Source organism: Oryzias melastigma, linkage group LG15, assembly GCF_002922805.2.
Source record: "Oryzias melastigma strain HK-1 linkage group LG15, ASM292280v2, whole genome shotgun sequence".
Classification (NCBI taxonomy): domain Eukaryota; kingdom Metazoa; phylum Chordata; class Actinopteri; order Beloniformes; family Adrianichthyidae; genus Oryzias; species Oryzias melastigma.
The window spans coordinates 7,102,458-7,117,998 of record NC_050526.1 but is presented as its reverse complement, the minus strand read 5'-3'; the positions used below and the strand labels follow the sequence as shown (position 1 = coordinate 7,117,998).

Below are 15,541 nucleotides of genomic sequence, written 5' to 3'. Positions count from 1 at the left end.
TTTATCTAACATTTTAGCTGGATATCAGCTTCAGCATTTTCCGCTATCAGCTTCAGCTTTTTCAGCCATCAATTTCAGCATCTTCAGCAGCCAAATTCAGCTTACAGCATTCACACTAGCATTATCACAGGTAATGCTAAATATCTAGTTTATAGACATGTTAAAAAGTTACAGTTTTAAAGTTTAAAAAAATGTAGTTTTAGAGTGTTCAATACATGTTTATCCTGTTTGGCCCACGACTTGAGGTGTGTTTTGGATTTGGGCCCCTTGTACCCCTGGTTTACAGGATAGTTGCAACCTGTTGTAATATACTGTTCCACGTATTCTTTAGTTGTGTCATATAGTTGCAATGTTATAGTAGCACAGTCAGAGATGCTGCAGTGTTAACTCAATGAACCTTTGGTTAGTTAGCTAATAATGAGTACTAATAAAAGGTTCGCTGCTTTGCCAGGGGCCTCTCCTACTGGTTCTGACTGAAACCAGAACCCACAGGAAGCTGGATGTTACAATTTTTGTTGGATTTGAGAGACTTTAACTGTCATGTTAGCATCACTGTCACAAAAAAGTGGGGAAAGTAAAATCTCAATGTGGGGACACATTTGATTGGTTGAACCAACAGTGTTCAAGCCTGATTGCTAGCATAATTCTACGTTAAAACTTGTTCAAAGTGAGTGTTTTTGGTGTAAGTAGTGGTGATTGGATAGTGTTGCTGTGTCGAGAAAAGGTAAAGAAATTTCATAAGTGTGAGGAACTGGTGCATTTGCAACATTGTGAAATCTCTGGGAGACAAACATTATGTATCTGTCAAGAGTCAGATCTCTGTCTCCCCCTGTGGTCACCAGCGGGAGCCATCTCCATTATACTGAACACACGTCACCTCCCAGCAACCCCAGCGCACAATCCCTGACAATCCCTCACCTGACTCTAATCAGACGATCAGCCACCTCCCAGCCAGCAAGGTCAAGTGGGCCCCACATGGTTCAAAAGTGGGCAGAGAATGTGGGCCCCAATTGGGTTTGTCCACAGTTTCCGTGGTGGCCCCAGCTGTGTTTGCCCACATTGGCTTCGCTGCCTAGGGACTGGAGGTCTGGACAGCGACCCTGCTAGCTCTGCTGACTCCTGGACGGCAGCACTTGCTTGCTTTGCCAGACCTTGGGCAGCGGAACTCGCTACGCTGTCCACCGGGCGACTGGCTAGCATAGCCACCTAAGCCAATGTGGGCAAACACAGCTGGGGGCACCATGGAAACTGCAGACAAACCGAATCAGGGCCCACATTCTCTGCCCACTTTTTAACTATATGGGGCCCACTAGGCCTTTCTGGCTGGTTTCTTAAGCCGTACTCAGTCTCACGCTGTGCGAAGTATTGTTTGTGCCACCCTGACTGCATTACTGAGCGTTTCTATCTGCATCTGATCTTCTGTTTCTGACTGTGATGGCAGCATATTCTGCCACACTCACAACAAAATGGTGGCAACCTTAATACACTTCACACTTAATTTTATTTCACATATTTGATACATTTAACATTTAAAATTCATTTGTAAATAAACACAAACATTTCTTTGAATTAAAGTATATATTTATTTCATGTTTATTTGTAGAAACATGTATTTTGATTTCCTCATATTGGGTTGTTTGATTAATTTCACCTGTTTTGGGTTGCCAGTGCCGTGTATGCTGGTTGCTGCGGGTGTGGCTGGGGTTCTGTTCCTGGAGCTGTGCTGTTGGGCCAAAGGAGGAAATGCTGCCATCACAGCCTTTAAATGCTGCAGCAGGGCAATTGGCAGGCGCCGCCTCCAGAAGTCTCCAGGGGGGAAACATGGACTAATTTAAAGTTTATTTACCTTGATTCTGTAAAGTTGCTGTTAATTTGTTAATCCTTCTTGTGTACTTTTCTTTTGCTTTTTCTCCTGAAAGACCAGTATTTTTGTGTTTAGTATTTTGTGTTGTTTTTGTTAAATGTTTAGTTCCCCCATGTTAGTCAAGTGGTTTGATCGCCCACTATATATGTTCCCCTGTTGTGTCTTTGGTTAGGTCAGTTCATTTCTGTTACTTGGTCTGTTCAGTTGGTTAAAGTTAAGTTTAAGTTTATTGCCTGAGTTAATTCTGTTTTGTTGACCTCTTTTAAGGGCCCAGTTTGTAAATGATCTACCTTTTTTGAGAAAGATTAAACCTTTCATTTTTGGATGAATCTTCTGTTGTCCTCATTGGCAGCTCGATCCCTCATACTGACCTTCTTTCTTCTCTGTTTGATTGCCGCCTGCCCTGACCCTCACCTGGACTCTGACATCTCTAGTCTCTTCTTTGATGATCCCATGCTCGGGATTGACCTCTGCCTGTCTGACCCTGATTTAGCTTTGTGGATTTTTAGCTGTACTTCATTCCTGTCTGAACTCATAAACCTGCTGCATGTGGAACCAGCTGTCTGTCTGTCTGTGACAATATAACAGTTTTATGTGTCTAAATGACGTCAAAGAGACAATTTTTAAAAATCCCTCATCCATTCCAGCAATGAGCATCTGCCGAGATAAAAGACAGCGATGGGTTCATTCAAACAGTCGGCACATGAATTTATGGACTCCAGTTTGAGTATGTCATTTAAAGTAGAAACCTGAAAATATGTATAGAGAGTGGGGTCTGTTTTTCAGCAGAAAAAGAGAAAATTCAGCAGGAATGGTGTGATTTAGTGGTAAGCTTGAAAATGAGCTTTAACGCAGCTGTAATGAACAGTTTTCCCATCTGAATGGAGTTCAGATGAGCTGGAACTGTGTGGTAGCAGAACAGTCAACTAAATAAGAAAAACAAAAGAATGAACTATGGATTCCTCTGCAGGGTACCGTTACATCGGCCTAAGGAATGAGAAGAACCAGTCGCTGATGCTGCCGGCCGTGTTCGTCTACATTGAGGTCAAAGATTATGTCCCTGACACTTTTGCAGGTACAGACCATAAAACCTGGTATTATTCTTTCTTAAAACCTCCAGAAAAACTTCTAGGTCCTTAAAGAGGCATAAAGATGATATTTCTTAGTGTTTTCTGACCAGAGGAGCTTCAGTTCTCTCTGGTTTAAATTCTGTTGCAGGACTTTTGCTGTTTCAGGAGAGTCTGTAGGAATCTGAATTCCTTTCATTCCTAACAGAGGAAGCTCAAATGCCATTAAAAATAACCCAAAGATATTCAAAGTTCCTTCAAGCATGGGCAATCTTAGACCATGGTTTTTCAATAAATTTCCTCCCCTCTGCATCATAGTTTAAGTTATTCATGGGATTTCATTTGAAATTGCTTTTGTTTAGGTTTTTTGACCCAAGCTGCAGCTTCGCTTAAAGGGTGTTTTGCCTTATTCCAGCTTTGTCTTTGATTTTCCTGCAGACGTGATTGAAGCACTCTCAAACCCGATCCGATATGTCAACCTGCTGGAGCAGAGATCCAAACAGCTGGCAGCTTTGACTCTGGAGGATGGCGAGGAGGAGGCACAGACAGAGGTGACTCCTCCTCTGCTCTCTTTTGCTCCTTTAAAGCCACATGAAATCACCTGGAGGCTTGCTTGTGTTGTCCTGTAGGATGAGGCTGACAGCACTACAGAGAGAAGAGCTGACCTCAAAACTGCCCCGGTGGAAAATGGCCTCAGCCCCACCTCGAGCCAGGCAGGCCACACCCCTGCTGCTACGACTCCCAAAGCCTCCTCAGCCAATCAGCAAGCAGCTGCTGCAGGTCACTAATACACATGAATGGAATACAGGTGTTTCTGAACCATCTGGTTTTTGGTGTTCATCATCATTTCTGAATCTTAGATCCAGCAAAAGTTCCAGTGAAGACAGAGGACCTGGTTTTGAGTGTTTTGATAGGTTGGTGTTTCCCACATTGAGTACCTTGATTCATACATTCTAAATAAGAAATTTTCATTAAATTCGCAGGTTTATTTTGGCTGTAGATGTATCCTGTTAGGAACAACTGTACTCCGTACTGAGGAAATCTCATGACTTGTCCTGCAGATGTTCCTCCGTGCTTACTGGAACATCTGCAGCAGTCCAAGCTTTACTCAAAGGAGCAGAGGCGTCAGTTCAAGGAGCTGAAGGAGCTGACCAGAAGACACCAGAAGAAAACGTCTGAGCTCCTCAGAGAGTTCAACAACAAGTACAAGAAGATGGCCCGGCAGTGCAGCAAGAGCCGGTACGTCCCCCATTATGGTCTGTGGTTATCCGGTAAAGATTTGCCTAGGATTGAGTCCACGATGGACACTTTGTGTTCAGATCTTCGTGCTCAGAAAGTGAGAAGGACGAGCAGCTGCAGCAGCTAAGAGAGGATCAGCAGCAGCAGCTCCTGGCTCTGCGGCAGGAGCAGTTCTACAGCCAGAAGTATCTGCAGAGGGAGCACATTAAAACGGTAAATTCTTTCTTGCAGATACTCTCAGCTCTACAGCACACACCTCCTTTGCCTCTAATATCCCTTTCTTCAGCTGACAGAACGTCTAAGCAGCCTGGCTGAGGAGAGCCACACAGCGCAGATGAAGAAACTCAAGGACATCTGCGACAAGTAAGAGCTGAACCATCAAGCTAGATTAGAACCCCTCCACCAAGTAAGAACAGAGTAAAATCCCAACCATGTCCCTATGTAATAACAAAACCAACCTTCTTTTTCAACCAGTCCAACCACTGACTGTATAATCACTGGACAGAGCGATCCTGTCCCTCTCGTGTTCCAAATAGGAACTACATCTGGGTCCCAAGAAGCCAAAATCCCATAGGCTTCTATAGAGAAATAGACAGTAATTCTTCTTCTTTCACTTTCAGCTTATCCCTTTCGGGGTCCCCACAGCGTAACAGCACCCACTGTTTCACATCAGTGATTTGGTAGTTTTTACGCCGGATGCCCTTCCTGACACAACCCTGTACTTGAGGGGCACAGGGACCCAGTTAGGCAGCAGCATCAAGGGTCTTGTCTAAGGACCCAATCTGGGTGGGGATCAGTGGACAACCCTGGGAATCGAACCCGGGGCTCCTGTCAGAATAACCATTCTTGTTCTAATAATGTCTAATGTCTGTCTAATCCAGGGCTCTGCAACTTGCGGCTCCGGAGCCTCATGTGGCTCTTTTACCCCTCTATTGTGGCTCTTTGGTTAAAATAAAATGTTTTAAAACATGCTAAAAAGTAACTATAAAGGAAAAATAAGTAAGTAGTAAAGTAAAAAATGTAAATTAACTTAAACCTTTATTCATCTCCTTCACGAAGCTACAGTTACAAGGATCCTTGTTGAAGGATGGTATGAATCCTTCAACAAGGATCCTTGTAACAGTAGGTATAATTCTCTATCTATCCATTGTAGTTCATCAACGTCTTACTGACATATTTGGACTTCAATTTGAGCTTCATTGATCACAGAAAGTCAGTAAACCCATTCAAAATTAAAGCTACGTTAAATTATAATCCACTGGATTATAAAGCAGATTTTCTATTTTTGAACAAAGTCAAGGATTTAAAGTCTCTTTCATAGTTTTAATATATGGTAGGAGTTACTTCATTAGCTCTGATTTAGCTCTTGGTGGTTATATTGATGAATTTGTGGCTGAAATGCACCAAAAACAGTCAAATAAACAGTTTTTAAATCATTGCTGACTTTACACTTCCTACTGCATTTACTGCATTGACATGATCCTATAGGATGTCTTTTATTCTAAAAGGAAGTCATGCAAAACTCTGTCAAAAGTTATAAATTATTTCATATTTTTAAAAAAAACAATTTTCTTTTCATGTTTATGTTTTATTTCTGGCAAAAAACACAATAGATTATTTAAATAAGTATGTTATTTTTCTAAAGTTTGACTGAAGACTTTGTAGCTCCTACTGGGTTTTGGTTGATGAGAAATTGACCCGAATGGTTCTTTAGGTGTTGAAGGTTGCGGACTCCTGGTTTAATCCTATTTTTTTCTCACAAGTTGTTAAAGTTATAAACTGACCAATCAGATCCCTCAGTGGTGTCCGCTGGCCCCACCTCTAATGTTAACCATAAGGCCACTAAGGAAGCCCTGGCCCTAGACTAGATCAGAACCCCTATACCAAGTAAGAACAGAACCATCTCCCCTAGCATGAACAGAGCTGCACCCCACGTTTTAGCATGTGCTGTGATGTGCTGGTTCTTAATAGCCATCATGGTGGAAGATGCCCTTTTTACTGGTGTTCAGTTAGATTGGCCCTTTGAAGAAATAAGCCCAATCTAATTGACAGAACCCACCCAGACAAATGGTTAGGAGATCTGTGTTATCACAAAAACCTCCTCAGCAGGATAAGCAGCCGCATGGCTCAGTAACCTGACCTGGTATCTGCCTCCTGAACTGAAGCAGGGAGTGGTTCGTCCAGCACCAGGAATTCTGCAGACTAGGAAAACTCTTGAAAACGGAGCTCTTTGAGACCGACTGGTTCATTCAAAGCATCTTTGCTGCCTCTGCAGAGAGAAAAAGGAGCTAAAGAGGCAAATGGATCGAAAGAGAACGGAGAAGATCAACCAGGCCAAGACCAAAGAGAAGCATCTGGCAGAGGAGTAAGACTGTAGTTCCTCATTCAGCCACTTCTGAACAGCAGAGAAAATCACTTCACCCCAATTCTTTGTGTTCTAGAGAAAAGATTGAGATCAACAAGTCTTACGTCAACGAAGTGGTCCAGAACATCAAACGAGTGAGGGCTTTGCTGAAGATTTCTAGCTAAAATGGCGGACGTTTTTCTGTAACTAACCCAAACCTTGATGTTTTCTTTGGTTTAGTTGGAGGAGACTCAAGCCAAGCGCCACGATCAGCTGGTGGAGCAGCACAACCAGCTCCTGCAGGAGATCCAGGACCAGAAAGTCAAGGTAAGACCAGCTGGTCACATAAAACCGACCCTGAGATGAAAGCAGCACAGCTGTTCAGCCCCACCACCATCCCTGAACTGACTGCTGTGCTTCTGCAGCTTCAGGCAGCCATTGAGGCGGAGTTTCAGGAGAAGTTCCAGCGTTTGCCGGGAGAGATTCAAGACTTCCTGCAGGACAGGAAGATGGATGGCAGAAGCAGCAGCAAATCCCGCCCCTCCACCCCACACGAAACCCTGTCGGAGGCTGACTGAGGGGGAAAATCCAGATTATTAAGACTGTTACTTTATGGAAGAATGTTTTCACTGCTTATTTCCTTTCTGATTTGAGCATGCACTTGGTTGTAACCAGAGGTCATCTTTTATGTTGATGGAGACTTAGCAGTTTGATGTGCATGACATCTATAAGCCTATTTATCATTTTATCTATTTATATTTTGATCTATTCATCTTTAACATTATACGTGAGGAGAGAACATGCATGCCAGTCCTCACTGCTCCAAGACCCCAGTGCTCTGTTGTTTTGACATGTTTAATCTCAGATCTGTAAACTCCTCCTCACACACACACAACATAGACACACACCAGCTGTTGGTGGGGAAATGAAACTCATCAGAAAATTCTCTTAGATTCAAACATTCCTAAAGTCGAGTCATTCTACGGGGTCAAATCAGGATCAGCTTAAAATGAATGAAAAACAATCACTGTGAGTTTGGAAAATAAAACTGAAAATTTAAAAGCAGTTTGTTTTAAACTGGAAATAAATATTAAAACTTGAAGGAATTACTGAAAATTTGAAAAAATGAAATTGAACATTGAAAAAATAATATTGAAAACTTGAAAAAAATATTGAATATTTGAAAATAAAAGTACATTTATAACTTGAGTAAAAGAAAAAAACTAAAACTGTTAACAATTTAAAAAACAATGGTCACACTTTAGATGAGGTGCTGCAAAACAGTATAATGACACAGACAGTTAATACATTTGTTAAGCTTGTAAGCAGCTCATTAATATGCTCTTTGTAGACAAAGATCCCCCTTTAGATGCTAATGAATCTTACAAAGTATGTCAATAAACCTTATTTGGCTTATTTTGCTAACAAATGTCTTATACATATCCTATAAACACATTAATAATAATGTTTGTTAATGAATTTTACAATAAATTGTTACCCAAATAATCTTTATTCATACTTATAACTTTTCCTTTTTTTCTCTGTTTGCTTTCAGTTTTCTGTTTTCAGTTTTCATTCTGAGTTTTCGAGTTTTCTCTGCTCAGCTGATCCTAATTTTACGTGGGGGCGGGGCTTTGAGCTCATTGACTACCAGGACATATTTCCCATGATTCCCAAAGGTCTAATGGTGATATGAGATCTTTTCTGCTGCAGAATGTTGTCTGTTTATGTTGCCGCCTGCGTCACCACACTCCAATCAGACAGTATCATTACTGTGCAGACTTACCTCACCAATATCAAGGTGCACCTTTCACGGTCTCACTGTTTGGTGGATTTTTTTCAGCGCAACTTTGCTGTTGATCTTGTCAATCGATCTCCTCTGTATTATTTTTCACGCAGACGTGCAGCATGGCAGTGTTACATAAATCTTCATGGTGATTAGATCCTTGTTTTTATCATAATGCTAGACTTATTTTTCTATCAAAGTTGGAAAACTGAAAATAAAAAAATGAGAGAAAAATGTGAAAATAATCATGTATGTCTGAGAAAAGAGTCGAAAACATGTAGTGAGGAGTCCTCTCTGTCACTCCATAACATATTCCAGTAGCAAATGAGCTCAAAGCCCCGCCCCCATGTAAAATTAGGATCAGCTCAGCAGCAAAAACTTGAAAACTCTGAACAGAAACTGAAAACAGAAAACTGAACGCAAAGAATGAGAAACAAAAAAAGGAAAGTTGAAATTAAAAATATACAGAAAGTTAAATAGTTAAACAGCGATTTACACAGTGTGTGTAGACAGGCCCCGCCCATTCTAGTTTATTACTTAGTCCTGGTTGTTTTATGATGTTGCTTCCCTCTGTTGTCATCCTCTCCACCCTCTTACTTTTTTCCGTCCGGTCCAACAACAAAGAAAAAAAATGTATATAAATAAATAAAATAAAACATAAATAAAGTTTATCATTAAATACAACAGGGGTTTATACTCAATAAATCCCTGTTGTGACAGTAAAATCTGCCCAACACAAGAAGCTCTCAGCCCACATCTGTTGGCTCAGCTGTTGGACAGGACAAGTTAAAAAATAAAAAAAATAAAAAAATAGTTAAACAGCTTCAAATCGACTTTTTTTCAAATTTTCAATAATTCATTTTCTATATTTTCAAGTTTAAAACTTTTTCAAAAATGTTGAATTGATTTTTCAAATTTTTAGTCTTGTTCTTCATTCACTTTAATCTGATCCTGATTTGACCCCATACATCCGCTCTCATTGAATCAAAAAGTTCTGATTTATTCATTTGTTCTGGTGTCATGATCTGATGTGACGGCACTGTGAAAGCGTGTCTGTTTACTGCTGGATTTAATGACATGTGTCAGACGTTCATGCAGGATGAGCTGAACATGCGTCAACGTGAAGAAGCTCTTTCATCCTCAGAGAAGCTCTCCCTGAAGGTCCTCACATGTGAGGGGTCTCTTTGTGATCCAGATGAGATCACCATGAGATAGTGTGAGCAAATGAACAAGTATCTCAATAACAAAGTTTAAGTTTTGAATAGTAGAAAACTTTCAAACAAATGCAGACGGCAGAAGTTCACCTTTAAACCCTACAGTACCTCATTGAACCTCCCAGACTTCTCAGATCACTTCTTCCTGCTCCAACATCCTCATGTGCAAAATATGGCAAAAGCTCGTAGTTGTGAGGGAAGAAGAGAGCTGTGTCTGTGGAGGAGAAGGAGGTCTGGGATATTCACAGGATTCTATTTGACTCCTGAGATTGTTTCTGTTTTTAAAACATTTTTACTGAGATTCTGCAGCATCTCTCTAACTTTCTTCTGATTAACGCTCGGCGGTCCCTCCGTTTGCTGCCCGGTCCTTCCGACATGATGGGGGGTCTCAGTCCTTCTCCACTGCATGACTTACTTTGGTGTGAATTTCTCGTCCTCATTTCCAGCTGCTGTTTGACTGTAGTTAGGACCACGTTTATGTGTTCCCATTTGTTCCTGATCTTCCACACAGACCTGCAGGAATGTTTTCAAACTTCTCCAGGTTTTCTCATCCAGAGCCTGGGCTGCGTTCAACGACCTTTTTCAGGGCTCTTCTCCTCTCAGTCTCCAGCTGAATGCACAGATTTTGGTCCAGGTTTGGTTTTTGTGGCATTATGCAGATGTTGCAGCTGAGTCTTCTTTCTAAAATACCTCATAGTTGAGCACATCACCTGTTGGATCAGAGGTTTTCCAGGTAAATGTTTTGTTGAACGCAGCCCTGCTGTTCAACTTATTCTCAGCATGCTGGGCTTCTCCGGGATCAGATGGTTCGTAGAGTCAGAATTAACTCTGGAATATCTGTTGAGGCTGGTTCACTTCCCAGAGGTTTGTTGCCATGGGGACAGTTGCTACGGTACAGTTTCATTTGATAAAACTGGTTGATCTTGCTCCGTGGTGTTGGACTTCAGTTCTACTGGATGCTGTTTGAAGACTCAAGAACAGTAAATAATTTCCTCATAAGGGATGTTTTGGAGGACAAAAACACTGATGAGAACTTTCACCCACACTTTATCACAGTTGGTTATTGAACAGTGAACTTTATCAATACTGATATTTAATAAATACAGAATTCTCGGCTGTGTATCTTCTATCTTTTAGAGTTTAACCAATTGCCTCATCTTTAGCCTAGCAGTTCCTAAATTACTAATATATCTAATCAAAATGTCAACTATGGAAGTTTGACTTTAGGGGATGGTACCAAAATGAACATAATTTAAAATTAAACATAAACTTAAACACAAGTTCAAAAAACATAAAATCTCTACTTCGACAGTGTTTTAGAACTGGTTGTTGTAAGTCTGTGTTTGTCTCCCTCTGGTGTTCACTCAGGGACAGTGCTGGGTTAGTGGATTCCAGGCAGATGGAAGAAACTCACTTTGTTTTAAATGTTTCAAACTGAGGGAAATGACAGAAACAAAGCCTCTTAAATCATTATAACAAAATCGAGGGAGATGTGATACGACGTTGCAAACGCAGGATCCCCTCTAATTAATCAACATTCATTGATTAGTGTGATCAATCTCAGGTGAGTGTCTGGCAGAAAAGTGTTGGTCTCCATCAATATGGAGTCATCTGCAGCTGCGCAGATGACTGCGGATTATTTCTACTGATCTTCAAATATGGAAAAATATCTTCCATGATCTCAAAGTTTGACTTCTAGTTTTATCTCCAGAAAATTAGTTTTAATTGCGTTCAGCGACCCCATGACCCTGAACTGCCATAAAGGTTCCAACATTATACAGAACATTTCTAATTATTATGCTAATTATATTTTTCTAAATTTTTTTGAAATACTTCATTCAATTGACAGTCAGCATAACTTTTAAGTAACTAACCATAGCGAATATATTAAATGTTGTTGAACAAACCTCCTAAAGATCATTTTTTTCTAAAATAAAAACCTTCAAATGTTCCACATTCTTACAACAGAGTTCCTCAACATTTTTAGATTTTAAACAACTGAAAATGATCATTTGTTGAATGTGCTGCATTAGGAGGTCATATTTACTCAAATTTAAAGCTATTCCATCAAAAACATCTTGATAGGTCAAGTCACATTTGAACATAGGAGCCTTATTTTGTAGCAGTTTCACAATTTTTCCAACAATTGAACACTTTTGAAGTTTCTGCTTGAATTTCTTTGCAGGATGTCAGAATAGTCTCCCAGAGCTGCTGTTTGGATGTTGAACTGCCTCCATCCTCAGAGAGATTTGCCTTGAGGATGTTCTAAAGGTTCTCAGTAGGGTTGAGTTCAGGGAGGATGGGGCCACACCATCAGTTTATCTGCTTTCATGTCCATAGCAGCCAATGATGCAGAGATATTGATGAAGATGATTTAGTTACAGAAAGCAACGTTCTTTAGGACCATGGAAGAAAATGGTCAGTCAGAAACTCCACCTACTTTTCAGAGGTCATTTTCACACCTTCAGGGGTCATCCATCTCTATTCCAATGATTCCTCCAAACTGGTTGTTGGGACATGGTGGCCATTCACCAACCAGCCACTACTCCATCTGGAACATCCAGGGCTGCACAGCACTCATTTTCAAACAAGACAGTTAGAAAATGAGTCTCCATGTCTGTCTGGATCCACTGCAGCCGTTTCTGCTTGTGAGTATGGGGGGGGGGGTTAACGTAGAACTGCAGCCTCTGGAGGATCCTACACCTTGATGTTGGTGGACTAAACTGACACCAGCAGCTTCTAATATGTGCTGCTGCTTTGTAATGGTATTTTAGCAGCTGCTCTCTAAATCTTATAAGATAAGATTTGTCTGCATAAACCTTCCTCATTCTGCCTTTATCTGCATTACACAGTGTGTGACTGAATCCAACACAAATCTCTTAATATACGATGATCACACTTAAGTTTTCACGAAACACCAAGGTTTTCATACCTTGTTCAAGTAATTCATCTATTTCACACTTCCCAGCAGCAGAGATCCTTTGTCTTTCCCATATTGCTTTAAAACATGAGTCTGCTTAGTAATGTGGAACATCCCTCTTTAGTAATTTTTCCTTTAATAAAACTCACCTGGCAAACTTGATTGCCCATATTGATGTCAGTGATCCAAAGAGCCCTGAGACACAATATCATCCATTAGTTTAAAGGAAAAACAAAGCATTTCATCTTTTTGACACTTAAATACAATTTGCATTATAACTTGGATTGCACTGTAGGAACTTCCAGCAGGCATCACAAAATGTTAAAAATCAGACAATATAATGAATTACAAACAAATATAAAGAACAATTTTACAATTATATTTATTTGCTGTCTTTTCTATACTGGTACAATTCTGTCTTTTAGGGTCAAAATTTGTGGAACTAATGTAACGTCACAAAAAAAAGGGTCAGGGTTAGAGGGACGCTGGAGCCTACCTCGATACGGTGGGTTGAAAGCAGAGAAGAAGTCCTCAGTCCATTTAAAAAAAGCAGAGAACCACACACTCACATAAGGAGCTGTGTAGAGTCACCACTCAACCTAAGAGGCATGTTCCTGGGAACCATGCCTGAGAAACCCACAGAGAAACCCACACATGCACAAGGAGAACATGCAAACTCCACAATGAAAGAACACAGTCGGGATTTGAACCTGGACTTTCTTGTTGTGAGAGGAGAAGGTTCTCCTCTTGAACGAAAGAAAGATTTGTTTGTAAATTGAAAAAAGGGAATATTGAACAAAGACCAGCAAACTCTTGTAGTGGAACTCTGTGTAAAAGCTGTGTATTTGTTTTGTGATGTTAATTGGGACAAAAGAAAACTCTGGCTGAAGAGATGTCTGCTGGACAGAGGTGACAGTAGCACAAACACAGTCAGGACACTTCCAACAGTGGTGATCATCGGTTTCCTCTCAGTGTGGTTAACCCAGGGGTCGGCAACCTGCGGCTCTGGAGCCGCATGCAGCTCTTTAAGCGTTGTCTAGTGGCTCCCTGACGCCTTTTCAGAAAGGTTTGAAAATGAAAAAAATGGAAAAGGGTAATATATTTTTGTTTTAATACGGCTTTTATAGGAGGACAAACATAACACAAACATCCTTCACGTTTTCCAGTTGTTGCGAGATGAGTGTAGGTGCTTCCACGCCGGCTGCGTCAGCACGCAATCAAGCGCACACCCTCAATGAAAAGTCAATGCAAACGTGCGCACACCAGAATTCCTGGCTGTCTGGAGCGCGCGTCAGCGCACGTTGCTACGCAGGTTTTTAAGTCGGGTCGTGAGCTCCACATACAAATCGGCACACATAGAGCGCGTGCTGAATCTTCAATCAAGGAGCTGGATTTGGGCAGTAATATAAACCTGCAGGCCTGGAGACCCAACAACGCTCTCAGGACCACGTTCTCAGGACCGCATTCTCAGGACCCAGGACTTTTTGAAACAGCGCCCCTAGTGGCTGGAGGACTAATAGCACCCCCAGGACAATTTTAGAACTCGTTTTTTGAGACGGCGCCTCCTTCCTGCTGGGTGTCGTTTATCTTTTTTTTTTTTAATAAATGTTACTAATGTCGGTTTTGACTGAATATTTCTAATGATTTTCTTACTGTTGAATTATACCTTTATTTTTAACCCTTTAGGCACCAGGGTTTTTCGGTGGAAATCTAATTCAGTACATATAGATTCTTGAAACATTTGGCTAGAGAATTCAAACTGATTTCTCTTTATTATGTTAACTAACTGCTGATAGAGTTGAGTCTGGAATTTTCCAACCACCTAAAAGTTATCAGAAGATGAGAATATTGGGATTTTAATATAGATTCATCTTTACATTGTAACTTATTCTGTTGCACTAATTTAACACATTCTCAATGAGAAACACATGTATTTCACAACTGTATAAAAATGAAATATAATAAATTAACAAGTGCCAGAAAATCAAATTAAAAACCAAACCCAAAACATCTGGAAAATTAAACAGGATCTGCTAAGGTGAGAAGACTAACTGTTATTATGAGTGACATTAACAGAACAACTTAGATTTATTAGGCGTTACATCAGGCTTTAAAAGACAATACAATACTTGTAGCCACCAAACAAGTCTGTACAAGAAATCACAGCTGAATATAGAAAAGGAAAAATATATTAGAACAATTTTTATAACATGAGATTAAAAAATACTTTCAACTTGGGGAGTATCTCTGCTTTTGTCAATTCTATACCAATCCTCTGTCAAATTTATCTACTTTACTAAAATAAATATTTTGCTCTTGGAAATGTTTTGTAACAGCTGCCATTTATTTTTTATTTTTGAGAGTTTTTGATCATGAATTTGAACTTTTTATAATCTTGTTGGTTGGAAATATTTTGTAGAACAAAGCATTCAACACACAGTTTCATCTAGAGACTTCCTCTTTTGAATTATTGTATCCACCTGGTAAAAAAGATACACAAGTCAAATGTAAAGTAAAGAGTAATTTAGTTCTGAACAATACAGCATAAATACTTAATATTATTATAAAAAGTAATATTATTCGGTAATAGCAATGAATCAAGTTTGTATATTACATTATAAGGTATTATAATTATTTACAAAATAGTAAAATATTTAAATACATACTTGACTTTGCTCAGTAAACATTTTGTTTTCCCCTTTTTTGTAATACATGTAAACTATATTTGGGTTATAATGAGACAATATTAATGAATTACACAAGAGAAAATTATAACACATGAAGATGGAAAAATAAAAAAATAACTATGCTGTAAAAAGCTAAAGGATGTATTTCTTATAAACCATCATGAATTTATTTTTGCACAAACAACATTAATTTGAATAAAAGCTAAGCTCACTGTTTATGTTTCTACAAAAAACAGAAATCTATTGGTAATTTACTTTTTATATTTTAAGATTCATGTGATAAATTATCTAGTTGTTTATCCTTTAGCAGTGCTTAGATCATTTATTTCCTCTTACTACTCACGTGTCCAATGAGTCTCATAAAGTCTCCAGAAGGCAAGGCAAGGCAATTTTATTTGTATAGCACATTTCATGTACAGA

At 39.7% G+C, this 15,541-nt stretch overlaps 1 protein-coding gene across 1 annotated transcript in view; it reads left to right on the top strand.

The window, feature by feature from the left end:
- Window positions 1-7,622, top strand: part of LOC112161697 (1-phosphatidylinositol 4,5-bisphosphate phosphodiesterase beta-1) — a 36,503-nt gene extending 28,881 nt beyond the window's left edge. Inside the window, exons 22-32 of the mRNA XM_024297043.2 lie at window positions 2,835-2,939; window positions 3,370-3,482; window positions 3,561-3,711; window positions 3,792-3,845; window positions 3,993-4,170; window positions 4,251-4,383; window positions 4,457-4,533; window positions 6,446-6,535; window positions 6,612-6,669; window positions 6,755-6,841; window positions 6,940-7,622. Of these exons, the coding sequence (XP_024152811.1) occupies window positions 2,835-2,939; window positions 3,370-3,482; window positions 3,561-3,711; window positions 3,792-3,845; window positions 3,993-4,170; window positions 4,251-4,383; window positions 4,457-4,533; window positions 6,446-6,535; window positions 6,612-6,669; window positions 6,755-6,841; window positions 6,940-7,092 (1,199 nt within the window). The 3' untranslated portion in view covers window positions 7,093-7,622. The remainder of the gene's footprint in view (window positions 1-2,834; window positions 2,940-3,369; window positions 3,483-3,560; window positions 3,712-3,791; window positions 3,846-3,992; window positions 4,171-4,250; window positions 4,384-4,456; window positions 4,534-6,445; window positions 6,536-6,611; window positions 6,670-6,754; window positions 6,842-6,939) is intronic.
- The last annotated feature ends 7,919 nt before the right edge of the window (window positions 7,623-15,541 follow it).